Source organism: Amphiura filiformis, chromosome 3, assembly GCF_039555335.1.
Source record: "Amphiura filiformis chromosome 3, Afil_fr2py, whole genome shotgun sequence".
Taxonomy (NCBI): Eukaryota; Metazoa; Echinodermata; class Ophiuroidea; order Amphilepidida; family Amphiuridae; genus Amphiura; species Amphiura filiformis.
This window is the reverse complement of record NC_092630.1, coordinates 61,332,352-61,353,948: the sequence shown is the minus strand read 5'-3', so window position 1 is coordinate 61,353,948 and position 21,597 is coordinate 61,332,352. Positions and strand designations below refer to the sequence as shown.

General features: G+C 39.0%; 1 protein-coding gene across 1 annotated transcript in view; it reads left to right on the top strand.

Annotated features, from left to right (window-relative positions):
- The first annotated feature begins 9,147 nt into the window (after window positions 1-9,147).
- LOC140147380 (uncharacterized) overlaps window positions 9,148-21,597 on the top strand; it is a 100,427-nt gene continuing 87,977 nt past the window's right edge. The window contains 2 exon segments of the mRNA XM_072169156.1: window positions 9,148-9,232; window positions 18,737-18,824. Of these exon segments, the coding sequence (XP_072025257.1) occupies window positions 9,185-9,232; window positions 18,737-18,824 (136 nt within the window). The 5' untranslated portion in view covers window positions 9,148-9,184.

The following is a 21,597-nucleotide window of genomic DNA, read 5'->3' as shown; positions in this document are numbered from 1 at the left end:
CAACAAATGGATTCTATTATCTGATCGCTTTTATCACTAATTGATTTGCCTGCTAATTCTAGGCTAATTTGATTTAATTTGCTTCAAATTAGGCCAGACTTGGGCAGGTAAAAATAATTTTAATGTACGGTATTGTGTTAGGGCTGTGCAATAATTATGAGCCCCCAGGCATGCCAGAAAATACTTCCCCCCCCCCCTCCCTCTAGGTCTCCCAAAAAATGCTTACCCCCTCACTCGGCCTGCCAAAGTATCCTTGCCCCCCCCTTGCACATGCCAAATTTTTGGGATCCCAATTTGCAAACCTTAAATGGAGTATTGCAGACCTGCCAACTGAACTGTCCCTCTTCGGGGTTTTCCAAAGTGAAAAAGAGGGACAGTCACTTCTTTCTGAAAAATTCAGGGGTTGCAAATTCAATGTAAGAACAGCAGAAAATAATGCAAATTTCACTTTTAAATTTTGCAAAACTTGGTCTGAATTTTGAAACTATCGCACACACGTACATGTACAGCCTTTTGGCCTCAATGTCCCTCTTTCTGACTTCGGTAGGTTGGCAGGTCTGATATTGCGAGCACAGTGAGTATGACAATTTGCATATTAAGCGTTTCTGGACTGTTTTTCCTTAGCCTTTTAAAAAAGGCAGTACCTGAATGTGTCGGAAATTGCCCCCCCGCTTTTGGCTGGCAAAAAACCTTTGCACCCCCCAATATGGAGTGCTATTATGCTATTTATAATTATTTCAAAATCAGGTATGGAAATTAATCCTAGATGATATGTACAGGACAGGTAAAAAAATTAGTGTCTGACCGATCAGGTCCCTATCTGAATCGGCCGATTGGCCGATCAATTCCCTCTTTGATCTGCCGATTCGATCACCGATTACCAATTCCCCAATTGTAAACAATGGCTGCCATCGCCATGAGTAAATTTCACCTGTATGTTGAAAGGGTACTTGTACGCAAAGTATTACCATAATTATGTATGCTCTGAGCACAAAACTACACTCCCGTGCTCATTTACAATACTTAATTTGACCATGATTATTCTAAGTTCAATTTACCTTTTCCCCTGATATCTGAGTCCGTCGAATCATTCGACGCCCATTTTAATATTGTGTTTACGCTCAAGTCAGTATTGAGTTTTGCACACGGCCCGTAGCTGACACGCACGTGTGTAACCCGGAAGTGTTGAGTTTTGCACGCGGCCCATAGCTCTCTCCAATCTGACACTGGCGCACGTGTGTAACCCGAAAGTATGCATGCGGGAAATTACCTGATTATCTCAGCTGCGTGCCTGAATCATGGTATGATTTTATTATATGTTTATCGCCTACAAAGCTTGTTCTTTTGCTAAATTTCGCTTGATTTAAAGAAAGAAATATACCAATAAATGAATACTTGTTAAGCTTCAACAATTACTTTCATGATATTGGGTGATCGGTGCATTACATCGGCGGATGAAGGAAAAATCGGCCGATGCAGATCACTACCGATAAGCTAATAATCGGCCCGATTAGGAAGCTCCCGATCTGATCGGTCAGTCTCTAAAAAATTTAATCAGGATTTGCACTTAAGGGGGTACTAACGCGGAATTGGTCAACCTGGGAGATTCATAGCGCCTCTTTTGTCGTCTAGCATTTGTTGATAGAAGAACAGCTTAGGCTAATAGAAATTAGTACTTTATTCGTGTTGGTGGTTTTTACAGACCAAACCATAATAACTTGTCCTTAAGCTTCCTTAAAACATGCACTCGGGCAAGGGTAATTCTTTGTTGGATTCTTTGTTGGATTTTTTTATCCTATTTGTGACCTCTTCTTATAATTTTTTATTTTATTTTTCTCACAAGTCTAAGACATAGAGCGCGGCTGCATGGGCTGTTCGCCGTGATGGCCGTGATATTTCTTATCAGCTTTATAATTTGAAGTAAATACGAAGAGAGTATGTTGTTTAGACGATGTTGAAAAAGACACTTCTGCTAGCGTAGAACGTAGAAATCACTGCTAAATTTATGAATGAACACTGTACTGGACTACTGTACAATGCATTTTGTTTACACTCGTCATGCACATCGCCAAAGCCGTCACGTCATTTGATACGGTCGACCTGGGTAAAAATCCTGGGCGTTTGCGGGCCGAATGTGGCAACACCCAAAATTTACGCTCGACCTGGGAGAAACCGATTTACGATAATTTAGGTGGTCTATCAGGTATCGATTTTTTCGATACGCTATTTTGGGTCGACCTGGGAGTTTTTTCTCCCAGCTTGACCCAAAACGCCCCTATCCAATTTTGTGCCTATTTTTGCAGTTTTCCCCAAAATTATAGCGCATTGGGGACAAGTAAGATATGTATATTATAGGGCAAGGACTACAACTACTGCACTGGAAATTTTATTTCAGCACAGACAACAGTTGTGGAGTTACAGTCAAAAATGAGGGAAAACCAATATTTGATCAATAAATCAATAACTACGTGCTTTGAGTTGCTTAATTTTCAGTACAGTAGTTGTAGTCCTTGCCCCTATAATATACATCAAACTTGTCACCAATGTGTTATAATATTTTAGTAAAATGCAAAAAATAGGCACAAAATTTGCCAGGGGTGTAGTACCTCCTTAATCCTAACAGGACCGTATACTACAAAATACTACTTGATATGCGTTGTTCGTGCGTGCATCACGTGGTGTGACTGATGGATAATCGCCTAAGTGATATATAGGCACGGTTTCGGTTTCGCTGGCCAGCAAAGCTCAAGACCCGTGGCAAAGTGTCGCTGACCCAGTGCTTGGCATACGAGGGGTCTCTCGAATCCCACCCAGAGCAAACAACTTCTTTCTTTGTTTTCTCTCTTTATTCCTTCCTTCTTTCCCTTCCCGTCGCCAAAAAGCCCTGAGGCGGTTAGGGTTAGGTTACCACTATCGAAACTCGGTATAGGCTTCCTTAACCCTAACAGGACCGTATACTATACAAAATACAACTTGATATATGCGCTGTTCGTGCGTGCATCCCACGTGGTGTGATGACGCAATCGCCCTAAGTGATATATAGGCACGGTTTCGCTGGCCAGCGAAGCCCAAGACCTGTGGCAAAGTGTCGCCGACCCAGTGCTTGGCATGCGAGGGGTCTCTGGTTCGAATCCCACCCAGAGCAAACAACTTCTTTCTTTGATTTCTCTCTTTAAATATTCCTTCCTTCTTTCCCTTCCCATCGCCAAAAAGCCCTGAGGCGGTTAGGGTTAATACATTGGCCCTTTATGTCATCTGTTTAATACACATTTACATGCTTTGAAGTTTGTACGATGTTTAGCACTTCTATAATCCGTCAACTCAGAAGTACAAAGCAAATAGACCTCGGAAACTGAATGTATGAGAATAATTATTTCAGTGCAATGTGTGCGCAAATGTCCTCTTTGGCGCACCAACTGCTGTACGAATGTACAAGTATGCATCACATTTTTTAACATGTAGTGCATGTGGTGCACAGCATCGACCCCCGATGCCACAGATTTGGTTTGAACTTCTAGGTTGAATCAGGGGTAGCGTTTTAAGGGGTCTTGGGGTCCAGGACTCCTTGATTTGGCAGGTCCCCTTAATTTTGTATGTCTGTGTAGAATTAGATGCCTGGACCCCTTTATTTGCCAATTTGGACCCCTGGACTCAGCAGGTCACCGCTAACCCTGGCAGTATAGTGACTGATTTTAATAAAAAGATAAAAACTATCCAGACGACTGAGTCCGAGGCAAACCATTTCGGTCAGTGTCCGAAATAAGGAAAATGTGGAGGTTATCCCGAGGATAACTAAAGCATAAATTCTGCTTGTCCTCAAAACATTTTGGTTGTCCCCAAAATGTGTCATACTTTCAGAGGTAAAATATAGTGGTTGTCCAGGGGATAAGTACATAGCTCAATATGGTTGTCCCCAGTGATTTTTGGACAAGAGGACAAGAGGATAAGTGCTTATTTCGAACACTGATTTTGGTGATGTGTAAGATTTATTCATTTCTTTTTCAAATGTTAGTTTCTGAATTGTTAGCCTAATTTTTACAACTCACTTTTCAATTTATTTTATGTCCCCCTCATTAGCACATTAGGGTGGATGGTGCAATAAATGGGCTCCTGGGGAGGGGGAAAATGTGGGCCAACCCAAGCCAAAGAGAGGGGAATCATTGTTGGTTCATAATATTAGAGCTTTAAAAGCACAGGAGGAAAACATGATTTTGGAAGCCAAAAAATGCACCTTGAGTGTTATGTAAGTGTTTTTGAACAGGAAATGAGTCAAGGAAGCCACAGCCCTCATTTATATAATATGTACCGTATTGCAGTTATTGAGAAATTATGACAAAATAATAATAGGCCAAAATGAAAGTTTTCGCTATTTCCCCCTCCCAGTAAAAATCATGCTCATGGGCGGGGGGAAGTAAAACCCATTAAAATGAGGTCCCAAAAAGATCAATTGTTTGGTTGTCCTCCACAACTTTTTTGGAGTAGGTGCAGGGCTACAGGCGGGTGGATTTTTTTTCTTTTCATAGATTTTAGAAGCTGCATGGAAATGGAATTATAGTCTCCTTATATCCCAATGAAGGTGCAAATAAATCTACTTTACCATTTCTTTTCATACAAATTTTAAACCAGTTTTAAAATGTAAACAAGACTTGACAACAACGCAAGATCAAAATTCTCAAAGAAAAAAACAACACTTGTTTTTGAATTCTGAAAATTAGGTGCGGTATACCGGGGCGGTATACTTTTGTACAGTAAAAACTTTTTTCCAGTTTCAAAAATTAAGGGCGGGCGGTGGAGGACAACCAAATAACTTTTTTATTTTGGGCCTGCGCCTCATCTCTAGTGGGATTCTTAATATTTGAGGAGAAACACCGCTGGCCTTTGACACTGCTCCGACTCGACTTAATTTTGTTCTCTGAAATCAGAGTAATTTAAACATATAGACCGTACAACTTTATCCAGCTTTGAAAAAAAATTATTAGCAGCTCAGTATGCTTTTCCAACCTATTTATATACCGTATATCGTCAAATAAACGCCCACCGGGGGCGTTACATTTTCCCAAGGGGCGTTTATTAGAGGTCATTTTTAGCACGACAATTCCCGTTAAAATCATTAGGTAAGCTTAAGGTGGTTCGAAAGGCAAGGTTTAGGGAAATCATGAATTCCAACATTTTTGCAAATATCTCCAAAACCTTTCATGATACAATCTCAAGTGAGTTATATGTTGGCCATGTTATGAAGGTAATAAAACCGTTGCCATGGTAACCAAGCAAAAGCTATTGGCTTCTGACCAATCACATTAAAGTTGGTTTTTCCTGTTTTTTATAAATCACTTCATTTTTCCCAATAGAAGTATACTCACATGTTGAGTCATGTTCTGCACACCTCCACTAATTTTCCCGTTAAAAAAATCCCAGTGGAGGGGGGGTCAAAGTGAAATTTTTGTTTTTTGGCCAAAAATTCCATATTACTTATAAACTTTTTACGGGAAAATCAGTGGAGGTGTGCAGGAACATGACTCAACATGTGAGTATACTTCTATTGGGAAAAATGAAGTGATTTGCGAAAAAACAGGAAAAAACCAACTTTGAATGTGATTGGTCAGAAGCCAATAGCGACTGCTTGGTTACCATGGCAACGGTTTTATTACCTTCATAACATGGCCAACATATCCCTACATAAGCACAACCTCACTTGAGATTGTATCATGAAAGGTTTTGAGATATTTGCAAAAATGTTGGAATTCATGATTTCCCTAAACCTTGCCTTTCGAACCACCTTAAAAGTCACGCTAAAATGACGAACTATGACCTTTTGACACTGACTTTTGGTTCACTTCCGGGTTTCGGATGCAGATTCTCGCCATTTATTGACGCTATTATGAACCATGTGAGCAACTTGGTAAGCTTACTACACAAGATAGCATGGAAATATCGGAATGTTTGAAACATCTTGGTAGAAAAAAGTGGTGGGGCGTTTATTTGAGGGGGGGGGCGACTATTTGACGAAATACGGTAGGGTGTAAAACTTTTTTATTCTGAAAATAAAAATAAACATTTAAAATTTTGCACTCAAAAAACCAGCAATTGCAGTTGCGAATGCAGCGATTGCATTTTCCTCCTGTGTTAGTTAGTGTCATAAGTTAGAAACACTTTTTTATATCAACCCGTTCCCCTCACAATCCCTCAAAAATTACAAGCTGGGTGCCGGCTCCACTGGGATCATGGGGTAGCGAGTAACAGACCGACCCTGCTATGTGGGATTGTGGGTTTATACAATGTAGGGTAATCAGAAGCTCTGGAAGATTTTGAATGTTGGGGAGCCCATCAATATGAGACGGATGAGACCTTCTTGGCCACACAAAATGCTGATGGGGTGGGTGAAATGCATACATTTAAAAAAAATTGTACCTTAAATTATGAAATTTACCCCAAAATTATGAATTTTACCTAATAATAAAAAATTACGAATTTTACCATAAAATTCGTAATTTTACCCTAAAATTAGGCATTTTTAATTAATACCTTTAAATTAGGAATGTTACCCTAAAATTAGGATTTTACCCTAAAATTAGGAATTATACCTTAAATTATTGTGGGCCTTAGGGTACTTTATTACCCCCCAAAAAAAAAATTGGGTGCAGCCCCAGGCATCCTGGTTCCGGAGCCACTGGTTATAATTCATGTCAGATGTCACAGATAAAAACCATTGCCTAATATATCCGTCCCACACTTCCTGATGAGGTTGTATAATTTGTGCAAAACTTATTCAGTGTCCCAGTTTTTAGTAAGAAGAGCTTTACCCCATAAAGTGATGGTAGATCACTTTGTTTGTGGTGAGGAACACATGCATTGAATTTCTTACATTCTTATATGAAGTGCAGTGCATTTAAATGGCAGTTGGTATTTCGGATATTTTCTTGTATAATGTAGTAGTACTAAAGAATAGATGTGATTCAACAGTACACATAAGAAGGGGACATCATTCGATGGGGCTATTGGGACCGGGCTGGTTACTTGCAAGTGTGATTTATTGGTTGCTTTTAGCCCAAACTTTCAGCACATAGATGTGATACAAATAATAATAAATGTGCGAGCCTTGCGAGGAGATCTGAAACGTTTACTAGGCAAATTTTTAAAATGACTATCAAATCAAATGTATAGTGTGGAGGGAGACTTCCCCTTCATAACAATATATATGTGTGAAATTACCAAGGATGGAAAATATAATTTAATGTAAAATCACTCCCTTTTCTCAGGAAAAATCAGGCTGGTTTTATATGAGTAAAGATAGTGGCATAGCTAGGACTTTTTTTTTTTGGGGGGGGAATAAAGGCAACTCTTTCAATAAGTGCAGCTGACAAAAATGGGTACAAGGCCTAAATTTAAAAAAAAAACCCCAGAACTACTTAACTACCAGGGCAGACAGCATGCCAAATGGTTGGTTAGTGCTCAGTTTTGGAAAAAAATATACCGTAAGCATGATTTTCACCTAAATTTGGTCTGAAGTGGGTCAAAATTTAAAAAATAAAATAAAAACAAAAACTGAAATCATATGTTGCTAAAATCATGCTTTATGTTTTTCTCCAAAACTGAGCATTTTTAAAATTTATCTGACATCTCAGTCAAATAATTAACTTTTGCCAATCAAAATATATAGAGTATATATTCAAAATATATAGAGCTCAGCTGTAATTAGGCCCAGAAGGGTTGATACTGGTGGGGGTGGGGGCTTGAGTATAATGATGTGCACTGTATGTTTACCAAAACAATGCCTGTGATACATTTTCATGAAAAAGGGTGGCTTTTATAGGGAACCTTTTTGTCCACTTTTTGTATCAGCTGCCACTCCAATTTTAAAAGAAGTTCCTCTTCCAAGAGATGTGAAACCTGACGTGCGCACATCAAGGTTACCAATATGTTCATTAGTCGCGTTACCAAAGAGGTCTACACTATCCGCCACCCCACCAGTTGTACGTATGTAGATCAATTAATACTATGGATCTACTTAATTGAATGTAACAGATACGGACAGTCTCAGGTAATGACATCAGACAGCGTATATGAACAACCATCTAAGATGCACTCATATACGAGGGGGTATCCAAAAGTTTTTGACATCACCCAGAAGGAAAAGAGCTATATCAATGAAATTTGGTCAGTGTAATTACTGGTCCTTATGTACATTATGGTCCAAAAATGGTCTCATAAGTATGTTTACTTTCTTCACAGGTGGCACTAGATGGGCAGTAGGCGCATAACCTGCAAGATGGTGAAAATTGAGGCACGCAGCATGATTAAGTTCCTGCATTTGGAGGCTTAGGCCTACAATGCTCAGAAAATCTACGATGAAATGAAAGCAATCTACGGTAATGATTGCCCATCATATGGCACTGTTGCTTTTTGAAAAAGGAATTTCCAAACTGGCCACATGTCCCTCACAGATGAGCCAAGAAGTGGACGTCAATCATTTACCGATGATGCGGCCACAGTGAAGAAACTCAAGAAAGTGGAGGATCTTAATCATGAATAGGTTATGCGCCTACTGCCCATCTAAGCGCACCTGTAAAGAAAGTAAACATACTTATGAGACCATTTTTGGACCATAATGTACATAAGGACCAGTAATTACACTGACAAAATGTCATCAATATAGCTCTTTTCCTTCTGGGTGATGTCAAAAACTTTAGGATACCCCCTCGTAAAAGTGCTCTTGTCACCTTGACAAACCGATTGCCTTCCATTTTCCATACCCCCAACAATAATAACATACTGTGAATGATTTCTGACTTTATTGAATGTATCATGGGCAAGTAATCCAAGTTCCGTTGTACATCTTCAGTGATTGTGGATCATTATTACAGTCTGACTCTTGGATTAAACATCCCCCCAAATAATTTAATAACTCTTGTTTTTCTTTTCATTTTTTGACACCTTGGATTTTATATTCTGTTTTGTGTGTGGTTATTTTCTTGTTTTCATTTTCTGTTCCTTTATTTTGGGAAACAAACTTTCCCTCCAAATGGTAAAATTCCCTCCAATGTCTGGATTTTACATTTTTCCAGGCATGCTGGAAAATACCTGGCTGATCAGCAATTTTCTTGATTCATTTATTTCAGGTACTATGAACAGTGTGGCGGAGTACGATGAAGACCGTGCCAGGGTCGCGGGGTCATCGGAACTAACTATGTCACCAAAGCGTAACACACGCAATAGTCCAGTCACACGCAAGAAGGTGAGTTGTGCCCTGAAGTGGGAAATATCTACATAGATCATTTGAAGTTTGATCTAGACCATTTGAAGTTGACAAATTAAGAACCCAAAAATTTGGCATGTGCAGGAGGGGCCTAAGATTTTTTGGTAGGATCTCCTTTAGTTAGAGCACTTTTGCACTTGTGTTTTAAATCTAAGCACTGGAGGAAACCGTGATCACTGTATTCGCGGCTGCAGTTGCATTTTTGGGTCAATTGCATTTGAACAAAATATTTTGAAAAAAGTTGACCCTAACTTACTTCTTATTGTTTCTATTGAACAGCCAGGGACACATTGAATTAGCATGCATTGCTAGCTGTTCAATAGAAGCAAAAGAAGATTGTGTGGTTATCATTTTGGGGCACCCTGTAAGAGATCATGAGTTGCCAGTCAAGGCTTCCAGGGGTTCTTGGTAGGCTGACCTATTTGTCATGACACATAGATGAGTGGTAATCATTTTGGGACACCCTGTAAGAGATCATGAGTTGCCTGGCAAGGCTTACAGGGTTAGTAGGCTGACCTATTTTTCATGGCACATATAGATGAGGCTGACCTATTTGTCATGACACATAGATGAGTGGTAATCATTTTGGGACACCCTGTAAGAGATCATGAGTTGCCTGGCAAGGCTTACAGGGTAGGCTGACCTATTTTTCATGGCACATATAGATGAGGCTGACCTATTTGTCATGACACATAGATGAGTGGTAATTATTTTCGGACACCCTGTAAGAGATCATGAGTTGCCTGGCAAGGCTTACAGGGTTAGTAGGATGACCTATTTTTCATGGCACATATAGATGAGGCTGACCTATTTGTCATGACACATAGATGAGTGGTAATCATTTTGGGACACCCTGTAAGAGATCATGAGTTGCCTGGCAAGGCTTACAGGGTAGGCTGACTTATTTTTCATGGCACATATAGATGAGGCTGACCTATTTGTCATGACACATAGATGAGTGGTAATCATTTTGGGACACCCTGTAAGAGATCACGAGTTGCCTGGCAAGGCTTACAGGGTTAGTAGGCTGACCTATTTGTCATGGCACATATAGATGAGTGGTAATCATTTTGGGACACCCTGTAAGAGATCCTGAGTTGCCTGGCAAGGCTTACAGGGTTAGTAGGCTGACCTATTTGTCATGGCACATAGATGAGTGGTTATCATTTTGGGACACCCTGTAAGAGATCCTGAGTTGCCTGGCAAGGCTTACAGGGTTAGTAGGCTGACCTATTTGTCATGGCACATAGATGAGTGGTTATCATTTTTGGGACACCCTGTAAGAGATCACGAGTTGCCTGGCAAGGCTTACAGGGTTAGTAGGCTGACCTATTTGTCATGGCACATATACCAGTGGTAATCATTTTGGGACACCCTGTAAGAGATCATGAGTTGCCAGTCAAGGCTTACAGGGGTTCTTGATTAGTTGACCTATAAGTCATGTTGTTGGTGAAAACAGTCAATGTATTTTATTGAAAAGTAGTTCACTCACCTGATGGTATCAAACATTTCATGGAACTGAAATATTTGGCTATTCTTTTGAAAATCCACACTCCCTAGGGTTGAGAGCTACACTAACATTCATGTATGCACATGTACAGTAGCTCTGTGTAAGGAAGGTAGGTAAGCAAAAAAAGAAGAGATCCAGTTGAGAATTTTATAAAAGAAAGGAAACACATTCCTTTTATGTTTGTTCACTTTTCCCCCTCCCACTGATTATAAATTACCTCATCCCCCTTGCCTGAACATATATTGTGGCACATGCTTCCTCTACATGCGGCATCAGTAATATGTTTAAACTTACTTTTTTCAGATGGGTATTGTCACAGCGCAAGCTTGTAGGGGGGGCTTGAAAATGACCATCTCTGCAACCTATCCGCAAATCCCTGATCAGTGAAAAGATTTACTGTACAATTTTCTTTAAAAAGTCTTAAATGTTCGTAATTTTAGCAACTAAAACTACATGTAAGGCAGTTTCTGATGCATTACCCCAGTCGTAGCGTAGTTAACACAGTTGCCTTTTTGATATTGCTAAATATGAATGATTGTTATTTGCCACATATATAGTGTCGCTCTAACTGGCAGCTTGAATACCAGTTCAGAATTAAAGTCTGTGGATTGCTGGGGATGGGTGGTTTAACCAGGGAAGTGCCACTAGGCCTACACTGTAGTGGCACTTCCCTTCCTAGTGCCTAGTGGGTCTTCCCTAGCTGGTTCAACTAAGGATTAGATTACACGAAATAATTACATGAAGGATCGACCAACTGGTTTTTGGATAAATAAACCCCTGTCCCTGATGCACAAAGTTAATTTCTCCACAAAGTTTGAAGGTAATTTTTTGGCTCTTAGCGGAGCTAGTGAGCCTTAGTCATTGTAGTCAGTGAGGACTGTATTTTTGCTACAAATTTTGGCCACTTGCGTTCTTGCTTTTTATGCTAAGGTTTCTTTTGTTAATGATATTTGGCTTTGAAATTACATTCCAAGGTTTGCTTAGTTATTTAGCAATCGATTGCACTCCTTTAGAAGTGAATTTGGGGTGGGGAAAGTACTTATTTTGAAGTGAGAAAAGTCAAAAGTCGTCATGAGAAACAAGTCATTTCTATCGTTTTGCTTGGTTCCCTGTATGCGCTAGAGATTATTTTGGTCTGAGTAATTTAAGTTGTGAGATCATGGGGAATTGACGGATTGCACTATTTTTCTTTGGGAAAGTGACCTTTTATCATGAATTTTTGCGGTGATCTCACATGGATAGAAACGTGATTGGATGATTCCTTTGTCCAGATTGTTTATTGCGTTCTCGGGCGTTTTGTTACCATGGGACAACACTTCAAAATATTTAGAGCCCAGCTGCTTAGTAATTTAATTAAATGAACGCTAAATAACCAGGGTTGCCAAAAAATTCAGCCCGAATCGCAGGTCAAATAATCGAAAAAGTCGCCCAATTTTTTTTTTTTCTTTACCCTTTGTATTCTATGGGGCAGGAAATTGTCCCCGGGAAAATCTTCAAAAGTCGCCTAATTGGGTTACCAAATCGCGGGTTTGACAACCCTGAAAACAACGTCTCGACAGCGAAGGTCACATCTGGCTATTCATTATCATTGTTTGTCTGGCACGCTTTCTACAGCGTGGGTTGGGAATTCTGAAAATCTGTAAAATTACAATTTTATGGAATATAGGGTGGGTTTCTAAAAAGCGTGTGAGCAATATATAATTATAAAGCGTAGGGGTAACGCTACCAATTGAAAAAAAAATACAATAAAGTAATTTGATGATCTGTTGAAAAACATTCATATTTTCTTCATAAATCTGGAAAGAAAATGTCAAAAATTAATTTGCTGATGTTTTCAATTCATACGACGTCACCTGTAGTAGAATCGACGCAGCGCCGTGAGTTTTATGAATGAATATAATTTTCAGTCTCTACATCAGCCGCTTTGGCCCGCTCGCTCACACTAGAAGTGGAGCGATCCGAACCACAGCGGCCGTGTAGAGAGTATAGACTGACGTATTCATGTATTCAGGATCTCACAGGTATCTCAGCCTTTTGCCCATTTGCCCATGTGTTACTTTATGATAAACAATCTAAAGTCGTATCTTTTCGATGCAGTTGCAGTGATGCAGTTTTGCCAACATTTAATATGTCGCAAATGTTTCAGATGAATAAGAAAATCATGAGTGTTTGATAGATGAGGATAAATTCTGCATCAATTCGGATTCTGAAATGGATTGATGGCGCAGATAATGATAAAATGGACCCGAAGTGACTGTATGAAACGCCGATGTTCAGTCTTCCGAATTTGATAAAGTAATGCTGTAAACAATCTAAAGTCGTATCTTTTCGAAAGATGATTGCAGTTTTGCCAATAATATGTCGCAAATGTTTCAGATGAATAAGAAAATCATGAGTGTTTGATAGATGAGGATAAATTCTGCATCAATTTGGATTCTGAAATGGATTGATGGCGCAGATAGTGATAAAATGGACCCGGAAGTGACTGTATAAAACGGCGATAGCGCCGATGTTCAGTCTTCGAATTTGATAAAGTAATGCTGTAAGCTTTGGTCACAAACACTGCATAAGGGTGGGGGTTCAATTTTTGATAAAAAGGGTGTCTGTCTAAAAAGTGTGGGGAAATATAAATGGAGGGGTTTGACCCCTGACAAACGCTCGAAATTTGTAGCTGCTACAAGTGATCATCACTATTTAATTCACTAGAATCTGTTTGTTTGTCTGTGTCTGCCTCTTCTCTCAGAGACTAGTGTAGTAGTAGCTCGTTCACGTAGTGATTCCGTTGTCCCACTGGCCTACAAAACTTAGATTGCATGGCGATCGGAGTGTTATCGTCAGAGCACTAGCATAGTAGGGGAAGCATGTTCCTCAAACTTGGTGGGTGGATGCATCTTTAGTACAACAAGTCACACATACAATATTTTCTCAATTCGAATTTTATCCTTTCTGGGTATGACCATACCTATCTGATTCCAACTATAGCACTGAGAGGACACTCAATGAGATACTTGATTCCCTTCGCCAGGACAGTTGTGTACCGGCAGTCATTCTTTCCGGACACCATTAGGCTATGGAATAACCTGCCTCAAGATCTCATCAACTGCACATCCGTAGCTGGATTCAAGCAAGGTGTGCAGACCATCAACTCCGTTAAGCCAGCCTGGTTTTTATCGCACAGTAGTTTGTAGAACCTTATCACCTGCACTGTATATATCTTCACTTGGCATGCACACAGCCATCACAGTACGTGATACGCCAGAGGCGGACTGTACTTTACGGAAGAGAGAGAGAGAGAGAGACTGATTTTGTTACCGTAAAATTTGTGTCAATTCCCGATATCACATAATAGTACCGTACACTATAAATGCACCACATTTTGTAGGCTCCAATTGCTGATTACATAAATGAGAACAACTGGTAACCAGCGGCACTGTGCAGTACCGGTCTGTTATTCAATTGCGTTGTGTGTGGGTTATGTGTATTTTATGTGTAAAATGCCTATCTTGCGCGGTGATCCACCCAAAAACAAAATCATCGTATAGATCCCTGGTACTAGGTGCATCTTGACCCCAGCATAAGTTTGTATTGGTTAGTGGGTCAAGGTCACCTGAGGTCATCCAGGGGTCATCTGAGGTCAAATTTGCAAAAACTGTTGTAGGGGCATGAAACCGTGGGTACAGTCAACATTTGGAGTCAAATTTCGGGAAGGTCATCCGGGGTCACCAGGGGTCATCTGAGGTCAAATTACTAAAAACTCGTATGGGCATGAAACTTGGTGGGTACAGTCAACATTTAAAGTCAAATTTTGGGAAGATACTAAAAATTGTCGTATGGGCATGAAACTAGGTGGGTACAGTCAACATTTGGAGTCAAATTTTGGGAAGGTCATTTTGAGGTCATCCGGGGTCACCTGAGGTCAAATTACTAAAACTGTCGTATGGACATGAAACTTGGTGGGTACAGTCAACATTTGGAATCAACATTTTGGGAAGGTCATTTTGGGGTCACCCAGGGGTCATCTGAGGTCATATTACTAAAAACTGTTGTATGAACATGAAACTGGATACAGTCAACATTTGGAGCCAAATTTTGTGGGGTCGCATGTTCCTCGAACTTGGTGGGTGCATCTTGACCCCAGGCAGAACAAGTTTGTATTGGTTAGTGGGTCAAGGTCACCTGAGGTCATCCAGGGTCATCTGAGGTCAAATTAGCAAAACTGTCATATGGGCATGAAACTTGGTGGGTACAGTCAACATTTGGAGTCAAATTTTTGGAAGGTCATTTCAGGGTCAACCGGTGTCACCCAGGGGACATCTGAGGTAACATTGCTCAAATTGTAGTATGGGCATTGGTGGGCACGGCCAACATTTGGAGCCTAATTTTGTAGGGTCGCACAGAACAAGTTTGTATTGGATAGTGGGTCACGGTCACCAGAGGTCATCCAGGGGTCATCTGAAGTCAAATTAGCAAAAACTGTCGTATGGGCATGAAACTTGGTGGGTACAGTCAACATTTAGAACCAAATTTTTGGAAGCTCATTTCGGAGTCAGCCAGGGGTCACCTGAGGTCAAATTACTAAAACTGTCGTATGGGCATGAAACTTGGTGGGTACAGTCAACATTTGAAGTCAAATTTTTATAATGTTTTTTCGGGGTCATCTGAGGTCACCATTTAGTGCAAAATTTTTGGGTGGTCATTTCGGGGTCGTCTGAGGTCAATTTAGATGAATTCTAATAGTTGCCAAGGCTTTCTATAGTTATTGAAAGCTTCAAATTCTAAAAAAAGGGATTTTAAAATTTTGCAGAACAAATTATTCTTGCTGGTTCAGTAGTAATTTGCACAATAATGAATTATTTTCAGATTTTGCAACTAATAGTAATGCGACAAAAAAATAATAATGCGGAGGAGGAAGATTGACCACCGCATCGAGTTTCAAGGACCGTATTGAATATTTGTGGGGAATTTTTCAAACTGAAGGTTTAAAAAATTGACCGACCTACCAACCTGTTGCGCATTCGACTCCAAGAACAATTGCTTTCCCAAAAAAAGCGTGAGAGCCACAGCGCCATTGGTGCTCTTGTTTTGTTCATGACATACATACATACATACATACATACATTAAATTCTTAAAGGCGCAATATCCAGTATGATCAAGGCGCCATACAAAATACAACAAATAATACCACATGAAATATAATACAAAGCAAAAACACAAATTCAGATTAAAACAAATGAGTTTTCAAGAGTTTTTTGAAAAAGACCCTAGGTTTAAAATTTTTAAGAGACTCCCTGTTTGTATTCACTATTGCTTTTTGGCCCATTCAGTGATTATTTGCTCATTCGGATGATCGTATATATATCATCACAATTCAGATGTTGGCACTCTTTTAGTGTCATAGACATGCTAACGTAGCCTGCTACTTAAGTGGAAAGCCAAAAGCCATAAAGACAAAATAAGACATTTTACATGAATCTGTAAATTTCTCTACTAAAATGATAAATTATAATTAGCTTCATGTATTTGAATAATGGGACTTCAACTTTGTCAATACTGCTGTTTTGCTTGTTTTTTGCCAAATTTTTTGTTTCAAAAATACCTAATGACAATTTTAATGACTTATCCTTCATTTTAAAGCAATTTATAAACTATTTCATAATTTATAAACAAAAACAAGATATGATGAAGAGGCTATGTCTTTGTAATGTTGCTTTTGTTCAATGTGTTTATCAGCACAATTTTCATGTAACTACCCAACAATAGATGCAACCATTTTTCCAGTACATTTGTATGTGTGGGGGAAACTTACAGATCTAAATTTAGTACAATTTTCCAATAATTCATGTTATTGCAAAATGCAGACGTGTTTTAAATGTCAAAGTGTCAAGCAAGAAGGTGGAGCAAGAAGGGAAATCCCCATATTTTCAGAACAATGCTAAAAATAAGCATTCTGTAAGTGTTTCAGAAATACACATACAGTAGAAGCGATAAATCAGTGGCAAGTGTGTGTACTACTTGGTATTAAATGAAGCCCTTGTGACCTGACTTTATATCACATCATGTTTATGTCCTCCGAATGAAAAGACCTTGTGGTATCATGAGTCAAGTGTCTGTGCGTTTGAGTGTGTTCCACCAACAAATTTGATCTCATATGAACAGCTGTAATCCTATTGCAACCATTATTATGTTTTGATGAATCCATGTGTGTGAAAATATTGGATCCAACACATAATAATGATAAAATTGTATGCTTTACGCCCAAGATTTATTGGTCTCGCTATGCGTTTTAAAATATTCCCAATATTTTTAAAACTCATAGCTCGACCAATGAATATGGGCTCAATCGATCCAATTTTATATCAAACTGTAATGGTGGTGTTCAATGTCACACAATGAGGTCAAAGTTCTTTTGAGGTCAACTTGGCTGAAAATATAAAAAAAAGAGTTTCACAAAAATATATTACGGTACACAAATATTTACTATGCATGGTGTTCACTACCCATATCTTCGGACTTTTGGTTCTATTTTTAGGGGCTGTGCAATAATTAAATGAGCTCCGGAATGTAAAATTTCCAAACATGGTGCCAAAAATTGGTCCCACCTGTATGCCAAAAAAAAAACTAAAAGCACCGGTCTTTGCTCTAGAGGCAAAAACAAACAAACAAACAACAATCAACAAAAAACAGTAGATAGAGCTTTTAAAAGAGAAAACAATGATTTCAGAAGTTGCTTTTAAAAAATATATAGAAAAGTAAATCATAGTGGTAATTTGCTGACAGACACCCCAACCAATATTTTACATGTATAGTATCTGAGCTGCTAGAAAAACAGAAGTGAGCCCTCTCTAGTTGAGATGTAGCCAGTGTCAACAAAGCTACCTGGTACAAGAGACAAGCCATCCATCAAAAGAAATGTTGTCAGTGTATTATGTACTGTCCATAATAAAAATTAAAGTACCGTACATATCTATAGGAAAGCCCAGAGGATGAAAATATGATATCACATTAGCAGACTCGACTGCTGAGGGACACCAATTAGAATCAACTTGCAATGCATCGGTAGCTTTTAGAGATGTACTTGCATAGCAAAATAGATCCTTGGTAATTACCCAGGTTCTTATAACATACATGTACATGTAAAAATTTATAAAAGTGTATGTGAATATGAGCCACCTTTCAAGCTCTACATAGTTAATAATCAAATAATGATACTATTATTTTGTTTGATGTTCATATCTGTGGTGTTACAAAAAGGATGGACTTGTAAATATGGAGTTGACTTAATTTCCATTTTCCCAAAAGGCCACCCCCTAAAAAAAATAAGCAAAGAAAACAAATATTTTTAGCCAATTCAACTACAATGCATGGTAAAATATGGTCATTCCTATCCTTAATCACAAATAACAACAGGACAAAAAGTTGATTGCAATTAATGACATACATATATTAGTTCTTTGTTCATTTTAGTATTTTACACATATACACTCAAACATTAATTCCATGTATGACATGGACAAATTGAGATGAAGGCAAAAATAAGGAGGGAGGGGAAAAAAAAATCCGTAAGAAAATAGACATCACAAAACTTCTTCTGAACCAAGTATGATTGACATTTGGTGTTTTCAATTTTGCCTCCTTTGGCCTGCATGGACCAGATTGTTAGGTGAATCTATAGAATCCTCTTTGTGTATGCTCAGTCAGATACTTGGTGGGCTTGCAGCTCACCCAGATTGGGGGGGGGGAACAGAGTGGCTGAAAAGTTCCCAAAAATAGCTAGGCTGATAAAATGTTTTTGAGCACTAACTGTAGACTTAAAACATCGTGAGAGCAAAATATTGTAAAAAGGTTTTATGGCACTATTACTAAATTAGGAGGTAATAAGGTCCAGGATTCATAGATTTTCTCAATTAATCACCCACAATTTGATATGATTTTCTAACCAATTTTCAAAAAATGTTTTGTTTTGTGTGTGTAGGCATCAGATGGGATTCCGATGGATGCTAGAGCTATGCGAGCTGCGGCCAGGTTAAACTTGCAGGAGACAAGTGCTACCATTACTAAAGGTAAGAATAATATGGTACATGCAGTATCAGTATGAGCTGAACCAAAATAACCTGTCTCAGACCTGCCAACTGTCCCGCATTTTGCGGGACAGTCCCGCATTCTCGCATTTCCGTCCATTGAAAAAAATCATTAAAAAACCAACAAATTGTCCGATATCGTCTGGCACGAAAAGAATTGCGGCGGCGCTATACCTATTTAAATGCATTGAAAATGTGGTGGCGCTATTAAAAGCCTGATTATGCGTGCTTGCGTGTTAAATTCACGTTGCCCATTGTAATACATTGGATATGTATGAACGTTGCCATTAAAAGGAGGCTATTATTTTCGCCTCATCGCTCGGTGCATGGTTCATTGATGCAACATTGTATAACCGATGAATTGCGTATCTTTTCGGATTGGTGAAGAGGTTATTTTCAGCTTTTCACTGTGTCAATGTTTCCGAATTCGGAAGGTTCGTCGTAATTTCGTTGGAATTTTGGAAGATTTTTTAGTGTCCCGCATTTGGACTTTCAGGGGTTGGCAGGTCTGCTGTCTACTGATCCGATATTGGTGATCCTATAGGCAAAATAAGATAATATCTACTTCTCGATCATGAGAGCCAACTTGGGAACGCACAGATATTTGCATCAAGCGTACTACGTAAAGACCACACGCTTATGGCGCAATCACAGCTTTTGAGAATTGACCAATCACTGTTTTCGAATTTTGTTGTTTGTTGCTAAGCAATTTCAAGGTCCAATCATGTAGGTCTTGTGATTGTGTTATTCCACAAAAGTGCGCTGCCGCAGAAGGTACATCCTCTCATGATTGAGAATTAGATATTTTGCCTACAATATCAGCCAATATCCGATCCGATCCGATATTCTAAAAGAATTAAACAAATTTAAATTACAAAAATTGAAAAAAAGGAAGAAGTTATAAACCCTAAACTACTTGTTATTCAAGGTTGGAAAGCAGAGTAATACTGCCATACTCGGCAGTGGGGTTTGACCCCACCCTTTTTATTTTACCCCACCCTTTTTACTGAGGCACCCTTTATACTGAAAATTCCTGACCCCCACGCTTTTTACTGAGGCACCCTTTATACTGAAAATTCCTGACCCCACCACTTTTTGTATCCATTGATGAAGTCACACGCAATTCGAAGTAAATCAAGTATGCCGAATTCTGCACCTATTTCACACATGCAAGTCCGATGTTTTTCTCTCCATGAAGTTGATACATTTATGTGAACAATGCAAATTTTATGTGAAAAGCTACTACTGTACTGTACAATAAACATTTTAATGTATAACTGTGCTTTTTTGGCGTCCAAATGTTGTTCTTGTCATGAACTGATTCGTATCTCGCGTGCGCTGTGTTCAGTGACTTATATCCTACCCTTCTTCGCTCAATCAATTATGCATGATTAATGACGTCACTGATACGTACGATCGATGTAAAGAATTAACTACCACACATCGTAACACGTCATGAAAAAAATAGGACATTTGCATATCACGGAAGGGCTTCCGGGGAGGATATTGTGCTGGTCTGGACTCACGTAAACAGGCGCTGGGCCTGCATCAAATGGAATTTTATCTTCCGCAGGTTTGGCGATTTTTCTTGGAATTATGATTGTTTAACATTCAATAAAAATATACTGTAAGCTGAAACAAGCCCACGCTTTTTATTTTATTCCCACGCTTTATACCATTCCACGCTTTTTACCCAAAAAGTTTAAACCTCCACGCTTTTACCAATTTTCAGAATTTCGAACCGGCACACATTAAAAAGCGTGGACTGCCGAGTATGACTGCTAATACAAAAAAAATATTTTGAAATTATTTTTGTCAAAGCTGGGTAAAATTGTGTATTTTAATTATTTTTGCTAAATACTATTGAACAGAGCTCTTTTGCATTTTTGTCTGTAGTACAGTATGTCTCTGCTTGCGATTTTTTACCAATCCGATATTTTATCGATGACGCGCATATTGGTATCGATCCGATAATCAGTCCAGCCCTAATTATCTGAGTTCTCACATACTTAATCAGAGCCCTTGTGATTTGATGTAAGTCCAGTCTAGTGACTAGGGCACAAACCATGCACAAACCCTCTGATAACCAGACTGATCACCACAGGTCCTGAGACTGCACCTCTCCTCTGATCACACAATATTTTGTAACCACTGCCAGCCGAGGTGATCTAGAACAGCTCAGAGCGTGTAGGTCATGGTTTTCACATTTTGTTTTTAACATGACAACTTTATTGAGGACTCATATCAAGGCTCTGAGCTATTGAAAAGTAATGGAATGTTTAAGTTTAAAAAAATATCCCGGTTTTTGGTAGGGTCTGCAATGAATACCGTAATATGTATATTTTTAGACAGTTCCTTCTGAAAGTTGCGCGCAAAAGTTTGGGATTTTATATTTTGACCCATGTGAATTTTGGTGTGAAACAGGCCACACAGAAGATGCACCGATGAGCAATTTGTGAGCGCTTCTGTCTTTTTCCCTTCCCTTTCATTTTCTTTTCCTTTTTTCTTGTTTCCCCTTTTCTTTTCTTTCTTACCACCCTGATTTTCAAATTTTTTTTTTGTCGGGGGGGCTCTTATGCCACTGACTTTCAAAGCATTTGGTGAAGGGAGCTTCATGGTTTTAAGTAGACTAAATTTGATATATAATTGGTCACTCAACCCTACCTATTTGTAAGTTTCTGTAACACAAATGTTTACTAACTTTGAAAATACATGTACGCTGATATCTACTGAAATTTTTTAGATTTAAAATATC